Raw genomic sequence first — 27,176 nt, 5'->3', positions numbered from 1 at the left:
CTGAAATGTCATTTCAGACCATCATTTAACATTGACTTGGCAATAACCCTGTCTAAGATGCAATTCCATGATTCCATGAACTGTCAGTCTGTCAATGTATAATAAACACCACGAAGGCCTGAAAACTTTGAGTCTTCTTTTGACATGTTGTCATTACTAATGACCTCAAAGCAAACCAAACGTGCACTTAGCCTAGCAGAAACTTTGCTATCTTGAGCTAAAGCTAACGTGTTTTGGGGAGATTTTTAGCTAGGCTAATTGTAAAATAATGTCAATGCTATTCATGCCAAGTGTGAGATGAGAAATTAATTGAACTTGTATTTGTGCATTGACCTAGACTGTTGCCACGATTGTCTCACGTCCAAAATGGTGGACAAGTTAATGTCACATGATTTGAGGTCACGTGTCTGCAAAACCTCAACATGCAACTAGTTAGCTTAGCTTAGGACAAAATGAAAAACCAAGCTCAGAGTTAGCCCCTTATAGCTGAACTACTGATTTTTTTCTAACCCATGCCATAAATATATAATGATTACTTTTCCTGTAGATGATGGATTCACATTTATTATCTCTGGACCAAACCAGGTTAGACATTTGTAGGGACTTCTGACTGTAGCTTCTTATTTAAAAATGTCTGTGGCAAAAAAAAAGGTGCATTTTCCCAAAATGCCTAACTATTTCAACAACAAGGGGCCATAGTGGCAGGTGGTCAGCATTAAGGAGACATCAAAGACCTTATAACCTCCCTATAGACATCACCTCAAGCAGCAGGGGAACTAAGTTTTACTGCTGACAGCTGGAGAGTGCTCTGCTGACAGGAGGAAGGTGATAGCAACTGTATCACTCCACTTCCTCTGCATGGATCAAAGTTATTGCTTCATATCAGAGTGATGTTAAAGGCTGCTCGGAGCATGCACCACTATTAAAGGTGTGCCACCTGCAAGTTTATCAAACCAGTGAGGCCCAAATCTTCTTACTGAGTCCGAGCACAGCTGCTGTCAGGGCCTCTTTTCAGTCTCACCTTTCACATTTTTTTCTCTCTATCTGTCAAGCAGAGCAAACTCTCATCCTGTCCTCACTCTCAAAGGAGACCGCTCTCTCCTGGAGGAGCGGGGAGGGAGAGAGGTGATGAGCAGCTTACCTCTAGGAGGGATTAGCCTTATTAAAATGAAATCGTCTAGTCCTGAGTGACAGAGCTATGGAGGTGCAGGAGGCAAAGAGGCAAGGAGGAGAGCGCAGAGGGTCTGCGTTGTGTGAGGCCCAGCCCCCGGAGGATCTGAAGCACCGCTTCCTCTGTGTTCTCCTTCCCTCCAGTCTTCACTTTCACCTCTCGCTTTCTCTCTTCATCTTCTCTCTCCTTTCCTCTTGTCTTCTCTCTCATCATCAACCGCGGTCCAGAACAGGCGGATCTGTCAGCGCTGCGTCAAGAGATCTGCCCTCAGTCTCTCAGATGAACTGCCAAGTACAGGAGAACAAAAGACCTCCAAAAACACACACACACACACACATAGAGGTAAAATGTGTTTAATAGTCCTCCTATTGAAGGGCACCATGTATGGAATGTGTGCCCAGGGTCACTGCATAGAGGTTCCCAGCAATTACCCAAGCTTTAGCTCACTCTTGTTTATAAGGAGTCAGATGTAAAAGGCATGGACATACATGTGACTTTGTAAAGGGTGCCTAATGACATGTACACAGTGGTAATCCTTGTGTGGAGAGCAGCTCAGTGGTTGAATCAGAAGACCAGGCCATACACCATATTTGTGTTCATTTTCAGCGCTTTAACAGGTTTAGAGGAGAGAAACAAATATAATCTTAAAGTGACAAAAACAGAGGAACCAAACTCATACAAGAAGCCATATGTTTTCAGCTAAAAGGGGGAAAATGTGGCCAGGGCACTTTTTAATGACAAGGAACCAAAATAATAGCTTAATTGATACTTAAAGTAGACCTATTATCTTATACATAAAGTACAAGGATGCATAAATTAGCCACGGCCAGCATTTCAAATAATGAGCATTAGCAAATCTGCAAGGCGATGTGCTTAATATGGTCATCTCAGGCACAGCACGCTCACCAACCTGCAGTTGAACCCTTCTGTTTGCAAGTGGCAGCCAATCAGAAGAAAGTTTACTTCAATGGAGTTGACTTTATTTCAGGTGGTGGATGGCCTAGTAGGAAATTCATAATCACTCAATAATTTTAGTTGTCTAAAAGTTGCACAAAGTCTAACTAAAAATTCTAACTAAGACAGAGGCATCTGTCTTCCTTCTCTCACCCCAACCGGTCACAGCAGATGGCCCCGCCCCTCCCTGAGCCTGGTTCTGCCGGAGGTTTCTTCCTGTTAAAAGGGAGTTTTTCCTTCCCACTGTCGCCAAAGTGCTTGCTCATAGGGGGTCATATGATTGTTGGGTTTTTCTCTGTATCTATGAAGCACCTTGAGGCGACTTTTGTTGTGATTTGGCGCTATATAAATAAAATTGAATTGAATTGAATCTTTTATGGAACCAGCCAGTCTGTATATTAGTAGTCATCAATACACTTATTTTCTTTACAAATTGCTGGAAATGGTCCAGCTAATGATCTTGTGGTTTCAAAGGTGATTTACAAATGTACTTTGGGAAAGAAATATCCAAAGGCAGGAGTTGTTTTGCAGAAAAAAACATGATCAAAAGGGCAGTGCCCCCTAAACCCACTGCAGCGCCTTTCAACAGTTAAACAATCCACAAAGGTAGAAGAAGGTCAGACGCAGAAATTTTATTGGTTTGCTTTTTAAAGAACTGATCAACAAATTAGATCTGAACAAAGTGTCTTCAAGGTTATCTGAATGATTATTCAGACAATGCACTTATAAGTTTCAGCACAAGTGCATGAAAAGAAAACCTGGTTAAACTCGAGCATGTTTTGAATCTAAAAATGGTTTTATGAATGTCTTTTTATATATTGTATGTAAATAAGAACCCCCCTTGAGACGGGCCTGATGTTAGTTTATTGCCGGAGCGGCCTGGGAGTTATTTTCTTTTTCATTAAGGGTCATTGTCCACCCCCTCCTGCCCCCACAGCTGATCACAAACAACTTTAAAAGGTTGCGTGGATGATTTCAAAGGTCCAATCTTGCCAAAAACCACAGCTAACGCTGAAAAAAGTCTAATTTGAAACAAAGACTGTGTGTTATGTGGTCGGCTAGTTGACTTGTGGCCACAATGTTGACTCAAAGGTCAGCAGAGATTAAGGGAGCAGATGAGGAGGAGAGGAGAAAAGGTCTGGTTTCACATGCAGGTGGCTGTCAAGGATGTTTACCTAGCAAGACTCGTATCTCTTCTCTCCAGAATTAGAAATGAACAAAAGTTCAGTTCAGTTCACTCCGACTGCCTGATATCAAGTGGCGACCCTGACTATCCAAACAGGCTCGCTGTTATTATGTCTACCTCTGACTTCATATGGGATTTCACTCCTGCTTTTATTGGGACTGAGGGAACAGATTAGCAAGTTGAATGTGGACAAAGTACTTTTACAACAGACGCTTGTGCCATCAGAGTCGAGCACCTGAATCTAAATATAAAACCTTTTTTCCAGATGTGTAAAGTAAAAATGTGGAATTCAACAAAAGCAGATCCTTTCGCATTTACGCTTTGTGAGTGAACTACACAACACCCCCACCCCAAAAAAACCTTGAAGCCAATGGGATTGTTATTTTCAGTGTGTAAAAAAGTATTTGCATTTTCAGACTGTCAGTGAAATATTTGGCTCCATCTGCACAAAAACTCCCAGTGAGAACAGACACTGAAGATGTGGGCGTGCAAACAGGTATGTGTACATTCTGTACCCTAAAGCTTTCTCATACCTGTTCAGTGCAGCCATAAAAAACCCACCATATTTACAGTGGTGACATCAAAGAAGCCTGAAAAACCATTTGATGCTAAAAGGCCTCCGGCTGCTGAGACTTCTCACGCTGGAGCTGCCCGTCAGCGACGTTCCGCCTTTCTGTTTGAATTTATAGCTGCTTTGGAAAAATATTTCAAAATAAAATGACATTTAACTATTTCAGTAAACTGCTCGCTCTAACTTGAGGCTATTTGTAGGCGTCTCGTGAATGTCACTGGAAATGCCGGGTGTCGGAGCCGCAGTAAAAGTGCAGTCTACTAGCAGTGAATATTACTGGACGGCTAAATGCAGCTGCATCCCGGGAATGTCCCTGTAGCTCAGAGTATTTCTGGGAGATTCCCACAAGCCAACAAGGGCAATTCCCCGGCTTATTTATCCGTATTCTACTGAGGCTGGGTTACCCTGCTCCCACAGCAAAGAGGTGAATTTGCAAAACATAAAAATGTCTCCTAAAGTTTAAGCTTTTCCTGTTGGGTTTCTATAAAACAATAGCAGTGTTTAAAACAGTTTGGGAATTATGGCCACAATGTCAAGTTATTTCAACAACTGTGACGTGATTGCTAGGCCACATGCTCGACTACCAGATGTATTTACACTAAAAAGCAAAAAAAAAAAAAAAAGTTTTGTGAGGTTTTTATGAATGAATTCCACGTTTGTGTGTGAGAAAGGCAAGATGCTCTCTGTGCCACTGACAATGCCAACCACAGGTAATTGTTTATTTTTGTGATGGTATTTTTTTCTGTTTCTTAAATTATTTTTATTCTGAAAAACTAAAAACTACAGTACTGTGCAAAAGTCTTGAGCCACCAAGAAGAAAGGGAGGGAAAAGACAACAGCAGCCACATGTGAACGTAAAATAACATACTTTATTATGACCATACATTTCTCAGGATCAATACAAAGCACTTCTCTGTTTTTGTTTAGCGATGCTTTGAATGTGGCACTTTTTCCTCCAAAGGACAAAGAGGATCAGACAGAAATGATTTTTGTTTGTTTGTTGTGTGGAAGGAGAAGGAGGTCAGATAATGACTCCGTCGCTGCACTTGCATCTCCATGTTAGCTCTGAAACAGACTTGAGTTCTGCCATTAGCGTCCCAGTTTACTTTCATTCTATTTGATTGTTGAGTTGAAACCATAAAAGCATGTGTGCTCTCTGTGTACTCTTTGAGTAATAATTTGAGATCCTATTAGGGAAACTGGGTCATTGTAAGGAAGAATGCACGTCAGATTTAAAGGACAATCTTTACATTAAAAAAAAAATCCTTAGCTGATTCTACACAATGGCTTCTATAAATGAGGCCCTGGTTCTTTGTGTGTTGCCTGCACAGACAGATGGTTTGAAAGGAACCCTGCTGAAACCCAGTTTCAACAGATCCGCTCAGCAGCAGCCCAGCTTCACCGTGCAGCAGCAGGACTGTGCAAAAACACCATGCAGGAGGGCAAACAACAAACTCAATGTATAAGTGAAACAATTTTGAAGACTATTTTACTTATTCTTATTCTGTATATTTTAGGCTAGAAATCCTCCTAAAATAAAATTAAACCAAAAGTGATTTAGCAAATATACTAATAACAATAACAGTGCAATTAAACCATTTCAATCAGTAAAAGCATTTTACAGTTGTTGCTGGAGTTTAAAAGAAAAAAAAAATTGTTACCAGTTTCTGCGTTTCATAAACTGCCTGCCTCTAAGTCCTTTGGAAAAAAGCTTGGACAATGCTGTCTTACAAAGGAACGGGGGTCAAACAAATGCGCATACGTTACAAAATAATCTTATTTTACACATAAATATGATATACAAAGGCAGATGAGACAGAGCCTTGCTTATGTCAGTAAAGCTTTTGACCATGCAACGTTCAGTACCTTAAAAAAAAAAAAAAAAAACGCCAAAAAATCATTAGCACGCCTTAGTCCACCAGAGACATAAAACAATGTCAAATATATACACAATATCACAAAAATAACAATATCACTTTTTTCTGCAAGAGCACGATTGTACCATATATTTTACAGCTAAAGTTGTACCATTAGTCCAGCACATTAAGATGTGTACAGGTAGCTTTAAGGGAAAGAAGCAACTATTGCTACACGGCAACACTAGAAGGTCATAAGAAGTATTTAAATACGCCATTGAAATATAAGCTGTAAAAATAATATATTCCGAATACATTTATATAATTATATACATATACATATAGGTTAAATACTGATCATTCTGAATCCCTGGATTGCTGAAAACGTCCTTTGTCTTTTTAAGCAGCTAGCTATTTTGAACTAACTGGATGAGCCCGCCATTTTTATTTCCGCTGCTGATCTACATGATGTGCTTCACATTGTTTATTTCACTGTTTTTGACCATGTGTTTTTTTAAATTAACTATTTTATTTCATTTTTTTTCTTTAACAAAAAACCCCCCAACAACTTAGAAATAACCAGCTTAGAAATAACAAGCTTCTTTATGTTCTTGCATCAAGGTAGATGAGAAAGTTGATACCACGTTCGCATCTTTGCTAAACTATATTTTTGTTAATTATGACCTGTAACATTTTAGGATGTTTTTTTTTTAATTTATTCATGTTTTTTACAACCAAGCTACTCTATTTTCTCAAAAACATAGCTATCTTAGCTACACTAACCTTAGCTATGCTAGCTTAGTGCAGCTAACTGCTTTCTGACTCTAGCTTATATTCATTTACAGACATGAGGGTAGTATCAATCTTTTCATCTAATCCTGGGCAAGAAGGTGAATTTACCAAACCTGCAACACTACATGAAACACCAATTCTGCTTAAAATCAAAATCTGTTCAAAATGTATGTTTAGCCGTAAGCATAGGTGTGACTTTGAACATAGAAGAGGTTTAAGTGGCAGCAGTTTCTCCCCTTAGTTCAGAACAGACTTTTTACTGCATGATGATAATCTACACTACTGCCTGCCTATTTAGTGCATTGTTGTTGTATAACATTTAGTGTTTTATACCTCAATAGAAAAAGCTCTTTACTGCCTTAAAAAGGAAATCCACCCTAAGACAAAGTGTACACGTTCCTCCAACGATCTTGGTTCGTTTTACTAAATTAACCACCATACAAGGTTTAAAGTAGGTCTGAAAGTGACTAAATTTGCAAGTTCTCTATTCAGACTGGGCCAAATTTTGCTACAGAGCCCCAGAGTTCAGAAAATGGATGTGTACCTGCTGAATTTGAAATACACTATAGCTTTTTTTTTTTCTTTTTGTAAGAAAGGCTCTTGAAAACCCATTCTCAAGCGTTATCTACACAGGCCCAGATCCTTGGAGGTGATGTGTTATATTTCAGGGTAGACTTTCCTCTTGACGTACCACCTTCACACAATTAAGGCACCTTTTAAACCCCTGAGGGGTAATTGGGTTCTTCTAATAAGAAGAGAAGCAACAATAACAACATGGAACACAGAACTGGACTAAAACAAAACCACACAACATAAAGTTTAATCAGCCAACAAAATAAAAGGAGAATATTGCGGAATGTTTGTGGATATGGTACAAACGCCACAAGTGCCCTGTTACATTTCTTATCTCATCTTCTAGGATTTTGCAGCAGCAGTACCGTGCACCATGCTGGCATGGTGACGTCACAAGACCTCCATGGCTGTATCCCAAAGCACCTTCAGAGATAAAGAGATTCTGTCACAAACCTTATCGAGCTTCATGGGGGTGCGGGTGGATATGTCTGCGTATCTGTGTCTAGGAGTTAGTATCCCACGTTGAGCTTGTTTTTGTTGAGCTCTCTCTCCAGGTTTCCTATCAGAGTGTCGATGCTCTCTTGCAGGTCCCTCAGGTTCACCCTGTTGCTCAATACAGGACTGATATCCTGGATCTTCATGTAGGCCTGGTAAGTGTGCTCTTTGGGTAGCCGAGGTGGCAGGATGTGGTTACACACCTTGTGTTCTTCCTCCTCCTCCTCTAATGGGTGTCCACTGTTTGAGCTGTCACTTTCTATTAGCTTCTCCTGCTCCTCCACCGCCTCCCGTGTTTCCTCCTCCTTTACCACCTCCCTTCTCTGAGGTTGCTCTTCATCTGCGGTATCAGACACAGGACAATCAACCTTGAGCTGTATGCCGTCTTTTGCTTCCTCTTGCTTCTCCTGGACCTCCTCAGTTGCCTCGATGTCTTCTGAGGGAACGTCGTCATAGTCTGCCTCTTCTTTGCTGGAAGGTAACAACATTTCAGAAGGGAAGTACGTCTCACCACAGCCACTCCAGTCACCAGCATAGCGGTTGCTGGGGCTGTCCAGACGCCCTGGTTTGGGTCGCAGAACCCCCGCCATCTCTGCTCCAGTGAGGTTCAGCACCTGAGGCCGCTCTTTTCTCCGTCGCAGAGGGGGGGCTGTCCGCAGGTCAGAGGGTGCTGGGGGCTGAGAAGAGGACTGGCCATGTGGGTCCACAACTAGAGGAAGAAAGAACAAAAAACAAAAACAAAGAAAAAGTTAAATATAAGCCAGCTGGTTATTAAACAATCATGAAAATTACAAAAACACAAAAATAAGAAAAGGTCATATTTTCTCATTCTTTTGTTTTCCTCAGAGGGAAAAGCGGTTGTTGTTCTTCTTTAATAATTACGTTATTTAGACCAGCGGTCCCCAACCCCCGAGCCACGGACTGGTACCAGTCCGTGATTCGTTTGGTACTGGGCCACGAGAGTTGAGGCTCGGGTGTGCAACTTATGGTTCTCAGGATTTTCATCGTTAACTCGGTTTCCCTGGGTCTTATTTTGAAAGAAATATTTACAAGTTACCATAGCGACCAAGACGGCATTAAGGGGTAGCGAGGAGGATGTTACTCTCAATGTTATTGGCACATTTCAGGAGGACACTGCTAATAAAGTTACACACTTACACAGTGAATTCGCGTTCATTGTTATATTTACAATATATTTGTGTCTTGGTTGTATCATTTTATTTTGTTGTATTTATCCACGACACCTTAAAGGCCGGTCCGTGAAAACATTGTCTGACATTAAACTGGTCCGTGGTGCAAAAAAGGTTGGGGACCGCTGATTTAGACTGTATACTTCTAGTGGTATATTAGCTTTATAAGAGCTGCAAAGCACAGCTTATGGCTCACGTATTATTCACTTATATATTGTAGAATGCAGCTGACTGAATCCCCCCCCCAAAAAAGCAGTAAACCTCAGAGCGAGATACAGCGCAGGTCAGCTGATGACGGCCTGGAAACAAATCTACTGGAGCTTACAGTACAAATGATTTCCCCACTGCACTGCTACACCTACCAATTCATACTTCAGCTCCTGAAAATGACTCTACTTTTCATTTTATTTCTCCAAATAAATAAATGCATTTTTTTTTACAACAACTGTAATCTCTTTGCTTATTTTAAGTCTTCAGTTCAGCATAATGATCATGAGCACTGATCATAAAGGGCGTGCTTCAGGGCACAGCCAACTTGTTAGTGACAAAGTGCTATCATAACAGTCTGAACTTCTCGACCAGATTAACTTTGCTGGCTTAAAAATACAACAACAACCCCCCCCCACCCCCACCCCCACCCCAAAAACCACACCAAGATGCACAAGCTGATCTTTTATATACAGTCTGTATATGCAGCATTTTTTTTAAAGTATCAGCATGTTTATGGAAAAATACAATGGTGCGCATTTCATAAACTAAAATCCATCAGATTTCGCAGTACGGGAATGTGATGCTATCAGCGTGGCTAGACAGGGCTGGATGAGAAAATGTGATTTTCTGTGATTGAAATGAACTAAAAACAAACAAACAACACACATACATAACAAAAAAACACAAGCCTTGTTTTGGTGCAGCTGATTTCTATTTAAAAGACTCCCACTTTAGCGGAATGACCATCTGTGAGGACAACATAGAGAACAATCGGTTCATCATTAGGTGAACGAACATGCTGAAGTCACACCACTGCACACAGTGTTTTTGTTGCTTCCTGTGCTGTTATCGAGTAACCAAACTTAAAAATTAACTAAAGCTTGAACCTTAAGAAAGACTCCTCTAAGTGGACTAGGTGAAGGAAAAGTGAGCAGCCAAACACAACCACAGTCTGGTTACCTTTCTGCATTTATCTCAGTACCTACATTTTCTGGCTCCGCTAGCTTACTATATTGGAAAAGAACAAAAACACAGTTAGGGCTGTAAGTCCATGTTCAATAGATACATTATATATTTAAAAAGAAATGCTAAATTTTATTTTGAGACATGACCTTGAAATGACTTGTTTTCCTTTGTGCGCGTTCGCCTATTTCATCCAGCTGACGATAAACAGAATTTTTTTGCACTTGTCTTAACTAAGTTCACTGCAGTTCATTCATCAGAGTGGCTGTTGCTGCTATAGTGTTTACGTGGAGTAGCTGCACACTTCGCAGCTCCCCCGAGGCTAAAGACTTGAGCAATTATCACCTTAAAACAAACAGAAATTATCTTCCTTTCAGAGGCGCTGTGTTATTTAATTCCAGACATGATTCACTGATGACATGATTAAAGCTATTAGCTGTCAGCAGAGAAAATGAAGACGGAAAGCAGGCGAGAATACGATCATATTTTTTTTTTCCTTTCTTGGACAGCTTCACAATGTTTACTTGTTGTAATATATTAAGATTAGACTTAGTTGTGCTAGGATGAGTGTATTTTTACATCTAAACACAATAAAAAACCGAAATGGACAAAATAAAACAATAAACCCACAGCTGATTTTAATGATAAATTAAAAAAAGAAGCAGGGCAAATTAACTGAAAATGAACATGCAGCTAATTTTGGATTTTAAAGATAACACTGAAAGAATCCTCTTGCCGTCACTTTGTCTGTCTAACCATCTGCTCACATCTTCTCACACATACAGTTGGAAAAACTTCTTCATGCACACTCATCACCTCCTCAGCCTCTTCAGTACACACACACACACACACACACGTCCTGTAAGTAGTGTCAGTCAGGCTGTGGAGGCCTGAGCGACAATGCCTTGGAAGGTTTGGTATGTGTGTATGAAAGGCGTGAAGAGGCGGCTCAAAATATCCCACAATGATTGCGAAATGTACGGGTGAAGCTTCAGGGGCTGAGGGGTAAAGTTCAGCCAGGAATGTCTTTAATTATACAGTCCAGGCGCCCTGTACTCTGTACTGGGGAAGCGGATGGAATGGAAACACTGCTGAGGGTGTAAATGAAGGCTTGAACCTGGACTAAAATGCTCTGTCAGTGTCTTTATAAGTCATTAAAGGCAACTGCGGGGAAACAAAAAAACCCAACAAAAACCACAGTTTTTATGCTTTAATTTTTAAAATTCCAAATGTAATCCCCTCTGCTACCTGCAATCATAGGATTCACAGATGCTGACTAATTAAGCCGCTGGCTTACATTTCTTTCTCTGTGCTCCTTCTCTGGGTGATGTAAAGCAGGGTGCTAAGCTTCAGTGGTTTACACAGAATGGGTTCAACGTGGAGGATGCAGTTAAAGTTAAGAGGCTCAACCAGACGCAGAGTCACTTCGTCTTCAGACGCACATCAGCAGATCTGGTTAAAGCTGCAGGCTGCTTGGGAGGAGCTCCGAGGATTGTATAATCATTCAGGAGGGAAAGTTTGTCTCACAGGATGTCGGAGCCATTGGGAAAAAGGTTTTTAAAGACGGTGAACGTGCTTTTTCAAAACTGTATCAATGGAAATGCACAGAATAACACTGCACTCAGAAAAATGTTAAAATATAGTGAGTTGGATTAGTTTCGGATTGGTAGTCATGCATATGTAAAACCCACAAAACAAAACAAAACAACTAAGCTGTCCGCCCGTCCCAGGGGCTCATTTTTTGATTTTTTTGGAGTCTTCGAGAATTTAAATGCATCAGCAGCCCCTGCATGGCTCACTTGATTATTAGAAATGTGGTGAACTCATAAAATCAAGCCCACGAGCTAAAAAAATCAGATTAGTTCCCATAACCAATGCAAATATCACGCCACACACACTTGTCTCATCATTCTCCATCCTCTCCTGGATCCTCTATGGACTTTGCCATATCTCACCGCAAGCAGACAGCTGCCGCTGGCAGAGAGCAGCTGTGCAGGCAGACAGATGACCTGTGCTGAGAGAAGCTGCTGCTGACTGTCCTTGATTGTTAATTTATCTAAAAACAGAGGGGGAGGGGGGGGACCACACCCCAAATGTTTGGTTCACACTGAGGCTTTACTGGCTTGGCTCCGATTGGCTCAACCCATCACGATGAAGCATTTGTGGAGGGTTTCATCTCTGAGGAGCCGACAGATGGTGGCCTGTGGCTATCAGCTGCACTTGTGCCAGTGGTGGAAAAACCTCAAGGATCAAAGCAGCCCAGTCCCTTTAACAGCCCTTTGTAGAGCTGAACCGCAGGGCTGGCACTGATTTGTACAAGACCCTCAGGCAAGAGAGACCAGTGTGCGCACGACCTGACTGTAGATGTGCTGCTTTTTCAAGTCACGCCATGTGCTCAAAACGTCTTTAGAGAAAGCGGGACGAAAACAAACAAACAAAGGTCACAATCACCTGGCCAGAGCTGGAGCAGGTAGTGCAGTACTTCGATGTGCTTTTTGAAGTGTAGCGCGCTGGCCAGCTCCTCAGAGTCGATGAAGACTCGGTTGGTGTGGCAGGACGCCTCCTGACGCTGGCTCAGCAGCACCGGGCCGAAACACACCGCTAGGTTCTGGCACGTCATCTTATTCATCTCTTGGTAGGATGCCACCAGCTTCAGGTGGTCAAGAAGCTTCCGCAGCATCATCTGATCCAGACACACACACACACACACACACACACACACACACACACACACACACACACACACACACACACACAGATACACAAAAGCCAGACAAATAAAACATGTTATTATTATGATTAGTAGTTGCAGTTGTACCACTAGCAGCAGCAGTAGAGATGCAAAGCCAAAAACTGCTTTAAGACACATCTGCAGCAGTAAGTTTATCTTAAAAAAACCTGAAGGTTTTATAAAAAAACCAGAAGGAATATTATTATCAGTAATATAAGGCGTGTTGGCAAAGGAGCCGAGTGCAGAATACTGCAAATGCTACACTTTTAAAACTAAGAGAGTAGTTGTATTCTCACAAAGCATTGACATGCTTCTTTCAATGAATCTGGTGACTCTGTTCACTTGGACCAATAGCGTACGGATACAGAGTTTCAGCAACTATTCGTTTTCACTTTTATGTCATTCTACTGTGGATACGATGACAGTGCTTGAGGTGCAAGGCTGCACGACATCACAATTATCAGCCGAACAGTGGTAATCTGTAGCATTATGATTATTACCATGATTATCTACCCACAATATGCCCTTTCAAAGCCACCTCTGTGACAGTCCTTTAACTCCTGTGCAGAAGAATGTGCACTTTTTTTAAAATTGTCCTTACCCTCTCCACCTCTGGCAGGTTTTCCAGCAGGCTGACGGTGTGTTCAGAGTCGGCCTGGTCATTCTCACACCCAGACGCTCCCATCCGCAGAGGCCTCGCAGCCATAGACTCCAACACTGCCTCATATAGCTGCTTGTTGATCAGAGGGTAGGGCAGCTCACGTAGATAGTCCTTCAGCACTCCTGACGAGAGAGCGAAAGCAGGGCATGAGAAACTCAACTGCATCAGGATAGTGAGTTTAACATCCACGCAAACAAGCCCGTTTCATGTTCTTACACTAGCCGTTAAATACGCAGGCGACTTTTAATACCTGACAAATTGCTAACGATACCTCTTAATGAGGCGCTGTCACCGAGAAATAAAAAGCTTTTCTTCTCCTCCTCGTTTAAAAGCACTCAACCTGCCACATTCTCTTGGCTGCAGATTCAGGTCCCATTGTTTTCCGGGGTGATCCCGTGGCGTCTACCGAGAGGCCAGATTGAGTCGGGTGTGACTCGGCAGCGTCGGGGGGTTGTGGGGTCTGCTCTGGCATCTGTGACGGCGCATTCGCACCTGTGACTTCAGCCTCTCAAAGTTCAGACAAAAGCTGGGGGAAAACATGAAACCCACGCTGTCTGTCCCCTAAGCTGTGTTAAGCCCCTGAAATATCACTGGCATGTCTTTTCATCAAAGGCAGAAATAAAGAGAACGGAGGAGGGGCAAAGACGGGAATTAAAACAAAAAAAAGGGATCCTGGCCATGTGACAGATCTTTGTGGTGAGTGTCTGCTCTGTTGTGTGCATGAAGCTGGATCAGCTTTCAAGGAAGACCAGGAGGGTGAAGGGGGGGTATATTGTGCAATTAGCAATATTTGTTATCTTCCCAAGTAGTGCAAACGGAATAAAGGATGAAGGATAACCAGATAAATACAGGTGAGCTATATTGGCGCCCAAGACAAATACTTTTATTTTCTTAAAGATCTTTGCTGCTAATAATAATAATTTAGCCTGATAAATTCCTGATCCTTTATTTTAATGCAACAAAAGCATTCATTTGTCTATAAACCAGGATTAAATGTCTGCAAAAGAGGCTACAAATACAATGACTCTGATGTGCAACACACTGAATACACACTAAAGTCCACACTGCTCATTGACAAACTGCTGCAAACGTTTCCTGCTGTTCCCGTCACGCTGTGCACCCTTATATTCGTACAGCTACATCTGCTGGTGCTCTGCGACCTTGTTTTTCAGTGACTTATCAGCTGTTGGGTTCCAACATGTTTTTGAAGCCAGAGTACGAGATCTCATTCCCCATGTTGTTGGCAACTTCGATTGCCAGTGATCCCTGCTCTTCTTGTGCTAACATGCTTATCGGGAAACGTCTTCGCTCCGTTCAGGTTTATCAAAAATCTTATATGCAGCTGAGGCCAAAAACCTATCAGCTTGTGGGCTGTGTGTCAGTGTCTGCTCATATGCTGCTGTCTTCTGTTTACTGTATGAGGTGCATTTGCATTGATATCACGGGCGTAGTTCTTGTAGTGTCTGAGAGTGACTGTTTTTTTCTTTGGTTGTTGTTTGGGACAAACTCAGAAAGGGCTTGGTGCTGCTTGTTTTCTTTATTTTATGTTGGCTTACTACAATTAGCATTAGCAGTGGAAACATGTCTGTTTCGCATGGTCATATTTTCCTTATATATTACCTTTTTTCTTCACGTACCTCATATTCAGCTGAGCATCACATATTGGGTTCAAAGAAATCAGTTCAAGCATATTGCTGAACCCTTACTGGACTCTTTTTAACTTGCCAAGCAGCAAACATGTAAGTGGGAAATACAGTCAAGATGGAAGTGTGTGCAGACTGAAACACCTCAACCAATTTTCAATTTTCAAATTTGATATTATTTACGTAGTGCCACATCACAAACAACGGGCACTTTATATTGTAAGGTAAAGACCCTACAATGATAGAGAGATAACCACAATAATCAGGTGAGAAGCACTTGGCGACAGTGGTAAGGAAAATATCCCTTTTAACAGGAAGAAACCAGAACGAAGCTCGGGGCGGGGCAGCCAGTTGCTGCAACTGGTCGGGGGACAGTGGAGGGAGACATGACAAAAAGACCAAAAGAGAGACTACTTAGGACTTTTTCAAGGCTCCTGCTTCTGGATAGCTTCATCTTCTCCTGGCTCACCTCCAAACTCCCTCTGTCAGTGAATCTCTTACCTTCTAACAGACAGGATGTAGCTAGCTAAGCTAGAGAAATTCACATCCAGCAACTTCACAACAGGTCTTGTTCCCCTCTTCTACATTTAGACAAATAAACGCACTTCTTCTTATTCCTGTGTTAAGCTCCTGGTGTTTGTGGATGACACTGCTGGGCTCAAACGTATCCAAGATTGAAGCAAGCCTGCATAAAGATAGGAGGTTGTGCAAGCTTCCGTTTGATGTATCAGAAATGCAAGTCAAACTTCAAATTTCAGACAAATACCACGGTTAGGTTCTTCAGGTTCCATAGACGTATGACATGAAGCACAGTATTTAAAGTCCTAAGGAAGTTCAACCTCCCAACGGAGCTGCTGTCCTAGTTCTGCTGCGCTGTATTTGGGTCTGTGTTGCATCCTTCAGTTAACTGTTTTATATGGCTTAGCCACTTAATCAGAAATGAGACGACTACAAAGAATAGTCCGGGCTGCTGAGAGGATTACTGGTGCTCCCTGATCGACCCTCGAGGACCTGTACTCTTCTAGAGCAGGAAAAAAGGGCTGGAAAAGCTGCAAAAATCATTTCAGACCTTTCACACCTAGGCCACAACCTCTTTGATCTGCTGCCCTCTGGTCAGCACTTCAGAACACTGAGCACCAGAACATCCAGTCGCAGGATCTCACAAGACCTCTCCAAGTTTGGTAGTCTCAGTGTATAACAATGTGGAAGTCTGTCTTTTAACATTTAGTGTTACCCGTTGGTATTTGTGGAACATTTAAATTCTGAAGTAACTTTAATAATTGTGATTTTTCTGTTGCGTTCATGTCTTGGACATTTTATCCATTAGGAACATTTCCCTGTGGCAACAGTTCAGTTTGACTGCTTGGGGTTGTTGTTCACATTATTGAACATGTGGCTGTATGTGCGTGATTATAGGACAATAAATCCAGGAAAAATCACGTGTGACACAATTAGTGAACACGCCGTGACTCTAAAGCGTGCAAGAGGAGCAGCTCTTGGTAGAACAACAGATAAGACGACACTGTATCTATGTCAACCACGAGCCTGTTTCCAAAGCAGTGACACAACTGATTAAAGTGCTATAAAAAGGAACACGTACTTCACTGCTTTTCTTGTCCACCTTGTTTGTTTTTTGCCTCTTGTCTTCTATTTACAGCATACTACAGTACGATTCATAGTAAATCCAATGAGCTTCCTTAGGGCCAGTAAGAAGGACAGAGGGCCCAACTTAACGTGCTCACTTTATAATCCCACAAAGTCCTAAATCTGCTCTTTAAGGGAGCATTAGGATTACCACTTTTCAGTCTATTTCTAAACAGCATCGTCAGAACATCAGAATAATGTGGACAAACTAATGTTTCAGTATTAGCTAACAGCACCAGAGTTTCAGGTGCTGTCACACGTGCATTTTCTATTTTCCTTTGCTGCAGTTATATACAAATAAATTGGATTAGAGAGTGGAGGGAGGATCTAAAGTCAGTTTAGTGTGTTACAGTACAAAGTCTATGATTAGCATTGTGATTAGTATCTGCACAGTGGCACTCAGCACCAACATAAACACAACACTGATCTATTTTAAATTGTCTGTTTTACATCACAAATAAAACCAATCAGTGATCAAAAAGGCAAAAAATAAAATAAAAATCTGTCCAACAGCTGACAATAACTGCTTCCTTTTATCTCTGTATGTTACCACAGAAATAAAAAAACTGACTGACTGAGCTACCATAATGAAACTTGTGACTTCTTAAAAATTTCAGAAGAATCTCTGGATTTTGGTGTGGTGGTTAGCAGTGGTGCCTTACAGCAAGAAGGTCCAGGGTTTGAATCCATTCTGGGGCCTTTCTGTGTTTACATGTTTCTGTGTCTGTGTGGGTTTTCTCCAGATGCTATGGCTTCCTCCCACAGTATAAAAACATACATAGGGTTGTGAACGTGAGAGAGAATGGTTGCCTGTCTGTCTCCATTACTGGAGACAGCTGGGACAGGATCCAGACCCCCCAACTGAACAAAACTTTGATAAAGACATTAATGGTCACTGTTGACTTTTTTTTATCCACATGTCACCATGCAATGTATTCAAAAAATGTATTAATAAACTTGCTTTCATTTTAATGGCCACAAGGGGGCTACTCCTCTGGCTGAAACAAGTAAGTCAGAACTTATAAAGGTCTATGAGAAAATTATTTCTAACTTGATTTCTAACTCAAGTATTTTCACAATGAAGGTTTTTAATATTAAATAAAGCCTGAGGATATTTAAAGTAAAATAAATCCTGTCTTCAGCTTCTCAATCAGTTCCATCCCTTACTTAGCCGAATGCTAAACTCCAATGTTCAAGCTGGGAAAACAAACCAAAGTGGGCTTATTTAGGTTACGACCTCAGTAAACACTTTCCTAATGAGGTCGTGGCCTCAGCCCATAGATTTAAGTCTTATTAGAGTAAAATTGCTGATAACAGAGTATTCTTTGTAAGAGCCGAGTTGCTACCATGTTGGTGTGCAGTGTCCTTGGTTCCTCAAAAGTTTCAGATGAGGGATAAAAAAACCTACCACGACAACAGGTGATTGTGGCTATGTCTATCTTTTATATACAGTGTCGTGCAATGTGGCACAATTTTAGCATGTTAGCATTATACATAAATGCATAGGAAGTATGTTTTAGCATGTTAGCAATTATTTGTGGCAAACATGCCTCATAGAGCCAAGTCTAGAAGCAACTTAGCTTTGACCGAAAATATTGAATATGATACATTAAGGAATTATTATTACTTAATTATGATTCTGTACAGTGTGTCTCTTCATAGAAAAATAATAAATATAGAATATAAAAATAAAACAGTAAATATGATTCTGACAGCTTAACATAAACTGAGACATTTTTTAAGTTTGTTCCTTGCCATAAGTATTTTCTCTGAACATGTAATGTTCAACACTTCCTGGCATTAGAAATACGGAAACACTCTGTTTATGAGACAGCCAGCAGATGCTTAGTAGGCAAACAGCTCATACCCAAACAAGGATAATAACTTACTATCTCAGCCCTCCAATCTCAGGTAGATCAAAACATTGACAGATACTACTCAGCAGGGTTAGACTTTAACAGCGCTCTGGGGAAGCATGCTCTTAAACCCTCATAAAACTGCCCTGCAATTAAACGCCCTCCCTGTGCCTGTGAGCTAGCATAGGTTCAGTATAAAATCTGGTATGAGCTGAATTTGATCAGGGTATATAAACAAAAGACACATTCACTCTCTTTAACGCTTCCCTAGGCATGCCGATTTCAGCAGCAGATTAACCGGAAATGCTGTGTGAAGATTCCCCCCCCCCCCCCCCCCCCTTCGTCAATCGTTATGGAAAATGTTACAAAGATAACCACAATCAGCTTGTTTGATCACACGAAAACAGACCGTCTGGAAGCAAAAATTAGCAATATATTTTTATCCTTATCTCGCTAAAATAAAGCTTTTATTTGTTTGTTTTGTGTTTTTCTGCATCTGCGAATAATACGTGCTGGGAGGCGCCGCCTGGCTTGCTTTTTGCTGCCATTATTACAGAAAATCATGCAGAGCCCTCTGACCTTCCCTGCACTGCAAGGAAGACCCGACAACAGCGGGACTGTTACACATTAGCGCTGCCCGATGAAGCGAAACAACTCGTGTTTTTCTTGATATGCAACACATGAAAGCAGCACACACATTTAGGCTCTTTCCAGTTCAAAAGCCAACTGGCCAAAACTGTGTACGTGCATGTGCACATGGGCTTGTCTGACGTGAGGAGAATGGGGCCATTCAAGTAAATCATTAGCCTGCTTTGACTCGGTGCTTTGTTTACTTCTGTGTGTTAGCCCCTGTTGATGCCCTTTTTCACGCAAACAGACACACACAGCTCTCACATATATGCACATATGCACGTATGCATGAGAACTGTGGTCGCAAGCAAGCTGACAACAAGCAAGCTGACAACAAGCAAGCTGACAGCAGGCGCACGCTGCGTGTCTTTTTCACTCAGATTTCAACTGTCGGGTGGGGGGGACTGGTATGGCTCTGCACCAGCACTATCTGCACTGCGCTACATATACTTTCCCCACCTCCACCTACATGTTTGGCTGATAAAGACTGCAGAAACAAACACTTAAAGAAAAACATTAACAAAAACTGAAAGCACCTCAAAGTAATCTGATACAAGTATTTTTTTTTTCCTTGCTCACTTCAGACTATTTCAGTGTCCCAAATATGCCACCAAACACTACAAGGGACACAATGCACTGGGGCATGGCTCTACCTTTGACCTCTTGTTCAAACAAAGCGGAAGGTCACTCCTCTTGTCAGTGCTGCAGTCAGTGCCTCGCCTGGAGAACAAACAGGGGGTTTGTTCTCCGTCCTGCCCCCTTCTCTGCTATCCCGCACGCCCCCACGCCACTAGGGGGGCCAGAGGAGATTTGTGTTTGTGTACTGCCTTATGTAGTAACACAAAATGTACAGTTGCTGCTTCAACTTTTTCACTTTTCCAAAACTGAGCAGACTCCAGCTCTAACTCTAGAACCACGCGCTCACACGGTACACGTGGATTCATCACAAATATGCCTGCTTCCAGTTTTCAATCCCACCCTGCAGTTTAAGAAATATTCTGACAGCCCCACCGTTCTAAAACTCTTCACCAAGTGGTTGCCTGCCTCCCCGGCCGACCCAGGGTTCAGCTAATCCCCCGTGCGTGAGCCAAATACCATCTGTGTTTGTTCGGCAACAAAGGGGGCACTTGTTAATGACTTTCCATGTCTTCACTGGAGTACTGGCAAGGGTTGGGGGTGCTGGGGGGCTTGGGGGCAATTTAGAGTAGCAGGCTATGGAAAAGTCGACTCAGGCAAGGGAAATTGAAGACCACAGACTAAAAATCAATGCCAGTGCTCCGAATGAAAAAGGGCAGAGGACACACCAGTTCCATTAGTAGAGGAGAAGTGACTTTCAAGACTTTGTTTCCACGTTGAGACCAAAATCTTCTATTAGATGGATTTAATCATAATTTAACACATGTGTGGCAAAAAATGTTCAGGTGCTCACAACCGCACACTCGCAGGGGCTTCAGGCAAAGCTACCATATGGGCCTACCATAGAGGGCACCGATCCCCCCATTATCATGTCAAACCACTGATTGAAGCCTTCATTCTTCAACAAAAGGGATACCAAGAAGAAAGAAGAAGAATGTCATCAGGATGTGCTCAGAGGCCTTTGTAGAGTTTAAAGAGAACGGTCCAGAAAATATCCAGTGAGGAGCAGTTCTGAAAATAGATGCTGATGTCAGAGGCCAGAGGATGATAGCCAGACTTCTTCCAGACTGATAGGGAGGCAGGAGTAATTTAAATAACCACTGGTTACAACCAAGGTCACCTCTGTACGCACGGCACGTTAAACCTTGAAGAGATGGGCTACAGCAGCAGAGGACCACACAGGATGTTACCCATGTCAGCTAAGAACAGGACACTTTAGATGGACTCAGTAAAAGTAGATATCAGAACAGTGGAAAATGTTGCCTGCTCCAATGAATCTCAATTTCTGCCACAACATTTGCTTCATAGGGCCACGATTTGGCATAAACAACACAAAAGCATGGAGCAGTCTGACAGTCCTGCATTGTATTAGTGGTTCAGGGTCGTGGTGGTGTGATGGGGTAGGGGATAGTTTCTTTCTCTCACTTTGGGCACCTTTGGGACGTGGTGGAATGAGAACACAGATGTGCAGCAACTGTGTGACTCTATCGTGTCGATATGGATCAGGAATGTTTTCGGCACCTTGTTGAATCTTTACTACTAACAGTAGCAGCAAGGTGTATCTAATAAAGTGTACACTGTTTTTAAATGAAATGAAATGTGAGCATTTTGTGAAACATACTGTGAAGCAAAGAACTGTGATTTGAAACAATGGAGCGCCATGCGCGGAGCATGTTTTGCAAGCTTAGGATTGAACTCTGACCCCTGGATAATCCCTTTCACTACCTCCATTTTTAAATTAGCTGTGCGACGCGCCAGCCCTCTTAGCTCCATTAGCTGTTCGCTAATTAGCCTCTCGTCTGACTCCATAACAAAAGACTCCAAGGTTAGTTTAAGGCTTCCACTATGAATTAAAATTAGAGCAAAATATATGTTTTTTTTATTCCGTGTATGTTGGCTATTGAAATCAAACAGGGTGTATAATATAACAATGCTACAATCAGCTTTTAAAACTCCTGTTATTGTGTTTTTTATTCTGCTGTGCTTTTTATCCTTTCTTTTATTTTTTCTTACCTTATGATCACTATATCCCAGAAATCCCTGCTTTTTTTAAAGCACACACCATAAACCTCTTCATCTTCAGCTCTTTTTCTCTCTATGTCCTCGTCCACTCACTCAGACCCATCTGCAATGGCAATTCGCCTGGCAGAGCAAATTTAGGCAGCGAGCAAAAACCAACAATCCTTTTTTCTAACCCGCTCAACTGTTAACTGTGTGCTTTGCCCTGCCATGCAAACGCATGTGGATCAAAGCAGGCATGATAGGACGACGCCTATACAGGGCCTCTCCCCAAAACCAACAGCAGCCCCTAAAATGCCCAGGGGTTTCCATGGTCCTTTCCTCCTTTTGTGGAAGAAAAAAAAAATCATGACCAAGTCATTTTCTACAACTTTGCCGCCCCCTCCCCATCTCCCCAAATCTGCTACACTTTTAGAAGTAATACTCAATTCAATGCCACAGCTGATTTTGGGGTTTCTTTTTGTGAGATGTGCTCACTGTTTCCATTTTTCATTTCAAGGGAGCAACAGAGCAGAAAAGAAATTCAGCTGACAGGAATCTGAATGGCGTTTAAATTAGAAATGTAAGGTTTGCAGTTCTGCTTGTTGGACAGTCAAACAGCTTCAGGGGGACTTTTTTGCATTTGACGTGATTTACAAGGTCCAAAGCACAAAAACTGAAAGAACAGTCCAAATGCGTGCAATGATCTGATTTGTTTGACTTTGTGTGTGTGTGTGTGTGTGTGTGTGTGTGTGTGTGTGTGTGGCCCTTCCTCTCACACTGATCTTTATGTTGCAGGGATTTGATACACACACACATAGATTCTTATAAGATATACACAGGTGCTGACCTATTCGCCATGGCTACATTCAGGAAAATGTATTGCAGTGGATCAATACTGAAGCTGGACTCCATTACATTAACACCCCATTTGTTTTTGTTAGTTTTGTTCCATGAGTAAAAACTCTCATGAATTGTATTTTTCTTGTTTTACTGGGAGTCATGCGTACATGTCAAATGATTAAATGAGATGCCTATTAGAGATGCCAGTTTTAGGTTTGTGGTTAGTATTTACTTAATGACAGCTATAGAAGCAGTTAACAGCTGTCTGTTAACTTCATTGTTAGTTGTTCCTAGTCCTTAGTCATTTCTCCACCCATATTTTACTCAATATTAACTGCAACTTGTTATAGAAAAGTGGGCATTTTATTTAGTTATTAAGCTTCCAAGGGATTGGAAAAGTAAGAAATTGTGGTAGTGCCAAAACTGAGATTCCTTTATTGGCCACTTGAGGCAGACAGAAAATTATTAAATGTTAAATTGCCCAACTTTACAGCAGAAATAAACATTTTCATTGTCCTGTTAAAAAAAAATGTTTTGGTCTCTATCGTGAATTTTTAGCTTTGCCATACATATGCAGGGTTGTGAATTTGTCTATAATTTGCCTGTTTAAATTGTATTAAGGTATTTTTGCCATTGTTATTAAGGGCGTGGCTGTTTTGAATTGAACCAGCAGGTGTAGTTAATAGCTGCCTCAGCTACTATAAGTAATCTGTTGCCTTCTGGAACATTTTTGATGTAATTTTCTATCAAATAATTGCTGTGGGACTAAATGTACTCATGTAAGTTGAGTAAAACTGCATTTTTGACTAACATTTATTTAGCGGTTATTAGCAGGTAGCACTATCTTTGTAATGTACATATTCATGCTACAAATGCTTGCTAACTAAGCAAGCGAGCATTAGCTCATAGCTTAGCATTTCAAATTCCTGTCCAAATATGGTCACTTGTGGATTTTTACTTGGGTTTTGTGAGTGAAAACTGAAGAACTGGTTTTCAAAAATCCTGTTCAGTCTCTTTTTAAATTAGAAACTGCATACATTGCTCATTTTGTAACTATCCTGCTAAGTACAAGTAAGAAGGTAATTTACAGATAAACAGACCAAAACACACCAGTGCTCTCTGGAAACTTTGTCAGGTTTGAATAACACCCTTGTAATTAAACTAAGTGTGTTTAGTAATCTTATGCCTTGTTGGCATCTTCTCTGTTTCCTGGTGATCATTTTACCTGTAATGACGTTTATGTCTGGATACGTGTTTTCGCACAGCTCCACAGCGTGGCTGTCTCTCTCAAACGCCTCACGCAGCTCCTTCTTTACTGCTGCCGAACCACACAGACGGTAGAGACCCACCACCTGGTAACATAAACACACACACACACAAGTAGGTCAAATAAACACGCATGGCTCGAGAGTCAAACAGTTGACAGCGACGTAGACATTTTTACAGCCTCATCGATCAAGTTCTACGTCTGCACTCAGATAATGTCCTGGAAGGCAGCCATAAGTACTTTCTCAGAAAACTCACACGTCACAAACACCAGTCTGTTTTATCTCCAGAAAAGGGCGCCTCAATTTAACAACTGACCAAAAACCAAAAATGTATATGTTTCTAATAACACTATAAGCACTCACTTTTTTAAAGACACAGGAAGATGACTTGATGTAACAAAGAAATGCTGGACTAACAGAAAACCTTAAACTTAACACGTTCCCTATATTATCTTTTCCCCTCTACTTTCAGTTACTTTACACTAGCATCTTTATGCACTTTTTATTATTGTGATTTTGGATCCACTGTATCCATAGTTTAATTCTTTCACTCCTTTTCCAGTTATTCTGAACACATATTGCATGTTTGTGTGTAGAGGCTGCTATCCAGTAAAGCCATGAGAGAAATGTAGGCGAGACAAATAAATCTGAAATGAATGACCACTAAAGTACTGGCACTCTCTGAAACATGGTTGGAGACAGCACCTTAAAAGTCAGCCAACTGTCTCTGTGTCTATCTTTATCAGTCTAGAATTTGATAACAAAAGCCAACATGAGCTAATAAGGCCCAGTCGTCAAATACTTGAATTTACAGAACACCGCAAAAGCACATTTATTGCTTGTAGTTTCAGCTTTTATAGTCAGAAGACTGAGTCTCTGTTGTCAACAGCAGTATCTATTTAAAGTTTGCTATGGTTAGCCACTATACCACAAATGGGTAAAATACAGCCCCAGGGCTCAAACCAGCTTGCAGCATCCTAAGAGGAAAACACGACAACCCCTAAATCTCAATGAAAGAAAGCATTATGCTAATGAATCTTTAGCAATGGGTCTTTACCATCTAACTGTAATAGAGAGAGTATGCAAACAAACTTACAGAAACTACAAGTCTAGAATATCAATTCAGAGGTGGCCATCTCGACATCAGCAAATAAGAATTTAAACAGCAAAGAAGAGAAACACCCTCCAATAATTTTAGGAGTGTTAATGTTTCATAGTTTGTTCACGAGAGAGAGAGAGCTCTGAGTACCTTCATTTTTGGCAACACACAGGAAACTGATCTGAGTAAATAAATGACTAAATAAATAACTACACATATCAAAAGTTAGGGATCTGATTTGATTCTGTTTGGTATATCAGAATATTTCGTTTTTAAATCACCAAATATTTGTATCGCTGTTAGAAATCCTTCCATTCAGCCCATTCATTGATGCACACACAACGTTTGGAGTAAATAATGAAACAAAAGTGCCTTAAACTAACAATGAAAGAGTAAGTCTTCTTGGTTTTTGTTCTTTTTTTCTTTTTTTTTTAATGAAGACTTAGGCCAATATCCTATTTTACCACATTTAGCCAAATTTAAAGGATTCAATATAAGTCACTATTATGTCTCATGCTTCAATTCAACTGTCCAGTGTTTGGCCCTCTGCTTACTGCGTCTTAGCTCTGCTCAATCCAGCACTATGTATTGACAGTCAAACCAGAGGAAGAGGGATGTCACTGCAAAACCCCTTAGTGGAATAAAGGGACTAAATGTGCATTTCCTCCCTTATTAACTTTTCATCTGTAATAAGACAATTAGATCATTTATAGACTGGAATGAAAAAGGAGAAAAGCCTGTTCAGGCAGTCTGCCTGAGCTGGACTGTGTCAAAAACACTTTAAGATGCAAGTCTCACCTCTTTGGAGCCATTTGGCAACACCTCCAGGTAGTTACTTCTAAAACCCTATCTGAGAAAACACAAAGCTATTCATAAACTTTTACTTTAGTGGTCACCAGGACGTAAACACTGCATGTACAGAATCATTGTTATCAGTCAACAAAGGTCACTTTGTACCAAAAATAAGATTTAAAAAGGTTTTATTCCACCACAAGTTATACTTCTACTATATATGTGCACCTGTGGACCCCAGAGCTATGCATACTCATCACTCCACATAACATTATCCTAACATATTTGCAACAGTCATGAGCCTGATGAGTCTCTCATGATATTCTGCTGCTGTAATAAATCATTTCCACAAAACTGACAATTGCAAAAGTAAAGACTTAAACACAGTATCGTAAAAGCAAAATTTACCTCCCACTCTGGAGACAACATGTTGAGGACCATTTTCCTGGACCATTTTCTCTTTATGAAACCTAACAGTAATACATGACACTAAATTAGCTGGCAAAGTGAAATGATCTTAGAGTTGACATCCTCATGAATGAATGGATAAACACTGAGATCTTCTAAAACCCAAGTGACAGCTCAGCATTAAAAATGAAAGGACTAAGCTATAAAGCATTTATGTTTCTTTACCTAAGGCTCCAGACTGTGACCTAAAGAAACTTGAGACATCTGATGTTTGTAACTCGGCACCAGCGCTCTCCTTGTTATGCTGGGATTAGGCCCGGCTACAGACATACCATAATTTCTCCTACATGTGTCTGTCTGGTATGTGGCATAGCAGACCAACTGGTGTGGTTGCCCTGGAAACGTGTTAAATCAGTGGGCTGTGAATGGCGGGTTGGGTCCGGTTCCTCACAAAACACACTTGCACACACACCGCCGGCCTTTCCGGGCTCCAGCGTAGGAGCGCTATAATGTCTCCCCCATCCCTCCAGAGCAGCTATTTGTGAACTCTCCTCGTCGAGTCCAGCAGCGTTTTTCTAAACCTCACACGAGAGGGAGTGAGGAGGACAGATTAGGCAGGGATTTGGCTTTGTATGCGAGTAAACAGAAGTCACTGGGCACAATGAACAACAAGTCCATTCAGAAAAAAACAAAAAAAAAACAAAAAAGCGAAGGCTCTCTCTTTGGGGCAGAGCTGAGTGCAGGCGGGGAACAGCTGTTAGCAAAAAAAGGACTTAAGAACTGTGGCCTCTGGGCAGCACAACAGGCACCACTAGCCAACCCTATATGTAGAAATGAGATCCAGAGGAAAGATGATGTCTGGTGATGTGGAGGGGTCAGAAGCTTTTTTTCTTGGTTTAGGAATATCTTTAATATTTTAAACAACAAAGAGTTAAAGGACAGAAAGAAAAGTGCATTTAATTGACTTTAGGGTATTTATGTGGGCGTATTCTCTGCATACAAAGAC

The 27,176-nt window shown here is 41.3% G+C and overlaps 1 protein-coding gene across 1 annotated transcript in view; it reads right to left on the bottom strand.

Annotated features, from left to right (window-relative positions):
- Positions 1-4,731: 4,731 nt before the first annotated feature.
- Positions 4,732-27,176, bottom strand: part of syde2 (synapse defective 1, Rho GTPase, homolog 2 (C. elegans)) — a 48,305-nt gene continuing 25,860 nt past the window's right edge. The window contains exons 5-8 of the mRNA XM_082509821.1: positions 23,829-23,955; positions 13,294-13,475; positions 12,413-12,644; positions 4,732-8,307 (exon numbers count right to left, since the gene is read on the bottom strand). Coding sequence (XP_082365947.1) covers positions 7,613-8,307; positions 12,413-12,644; positions 13,294-13,475; positions 23,829-23,955 — 1,236 coding nt within the window. The 3' untranslated portion in view covers positions 4,732-7,612. The remainder of the gene's footprint in view (positions 8,308-12,412; positions 12,645-13,293; positions 13,476-23,828; positions 23,956-27,176) is intronic.

The sequence above is a fragment of the Aulonocara stuartgranti genome, assembly GCF_965226115.1.
Source record: "Aulonocara stuartgranti genome assembly, chromosome: 17".
NCBI classification, from domain to species: domain Eukaryota; kingdom Metazoa; phylum Chordata; class Actinopteri; order Cichliformes; family Cichlidae; genus Aulonocara; species Aulonocara stuartgranti.
Note: the sequence above shows the minus strand (reverse complement) of the source record. Positions and strands in the feature narration are given on the sequence as shown.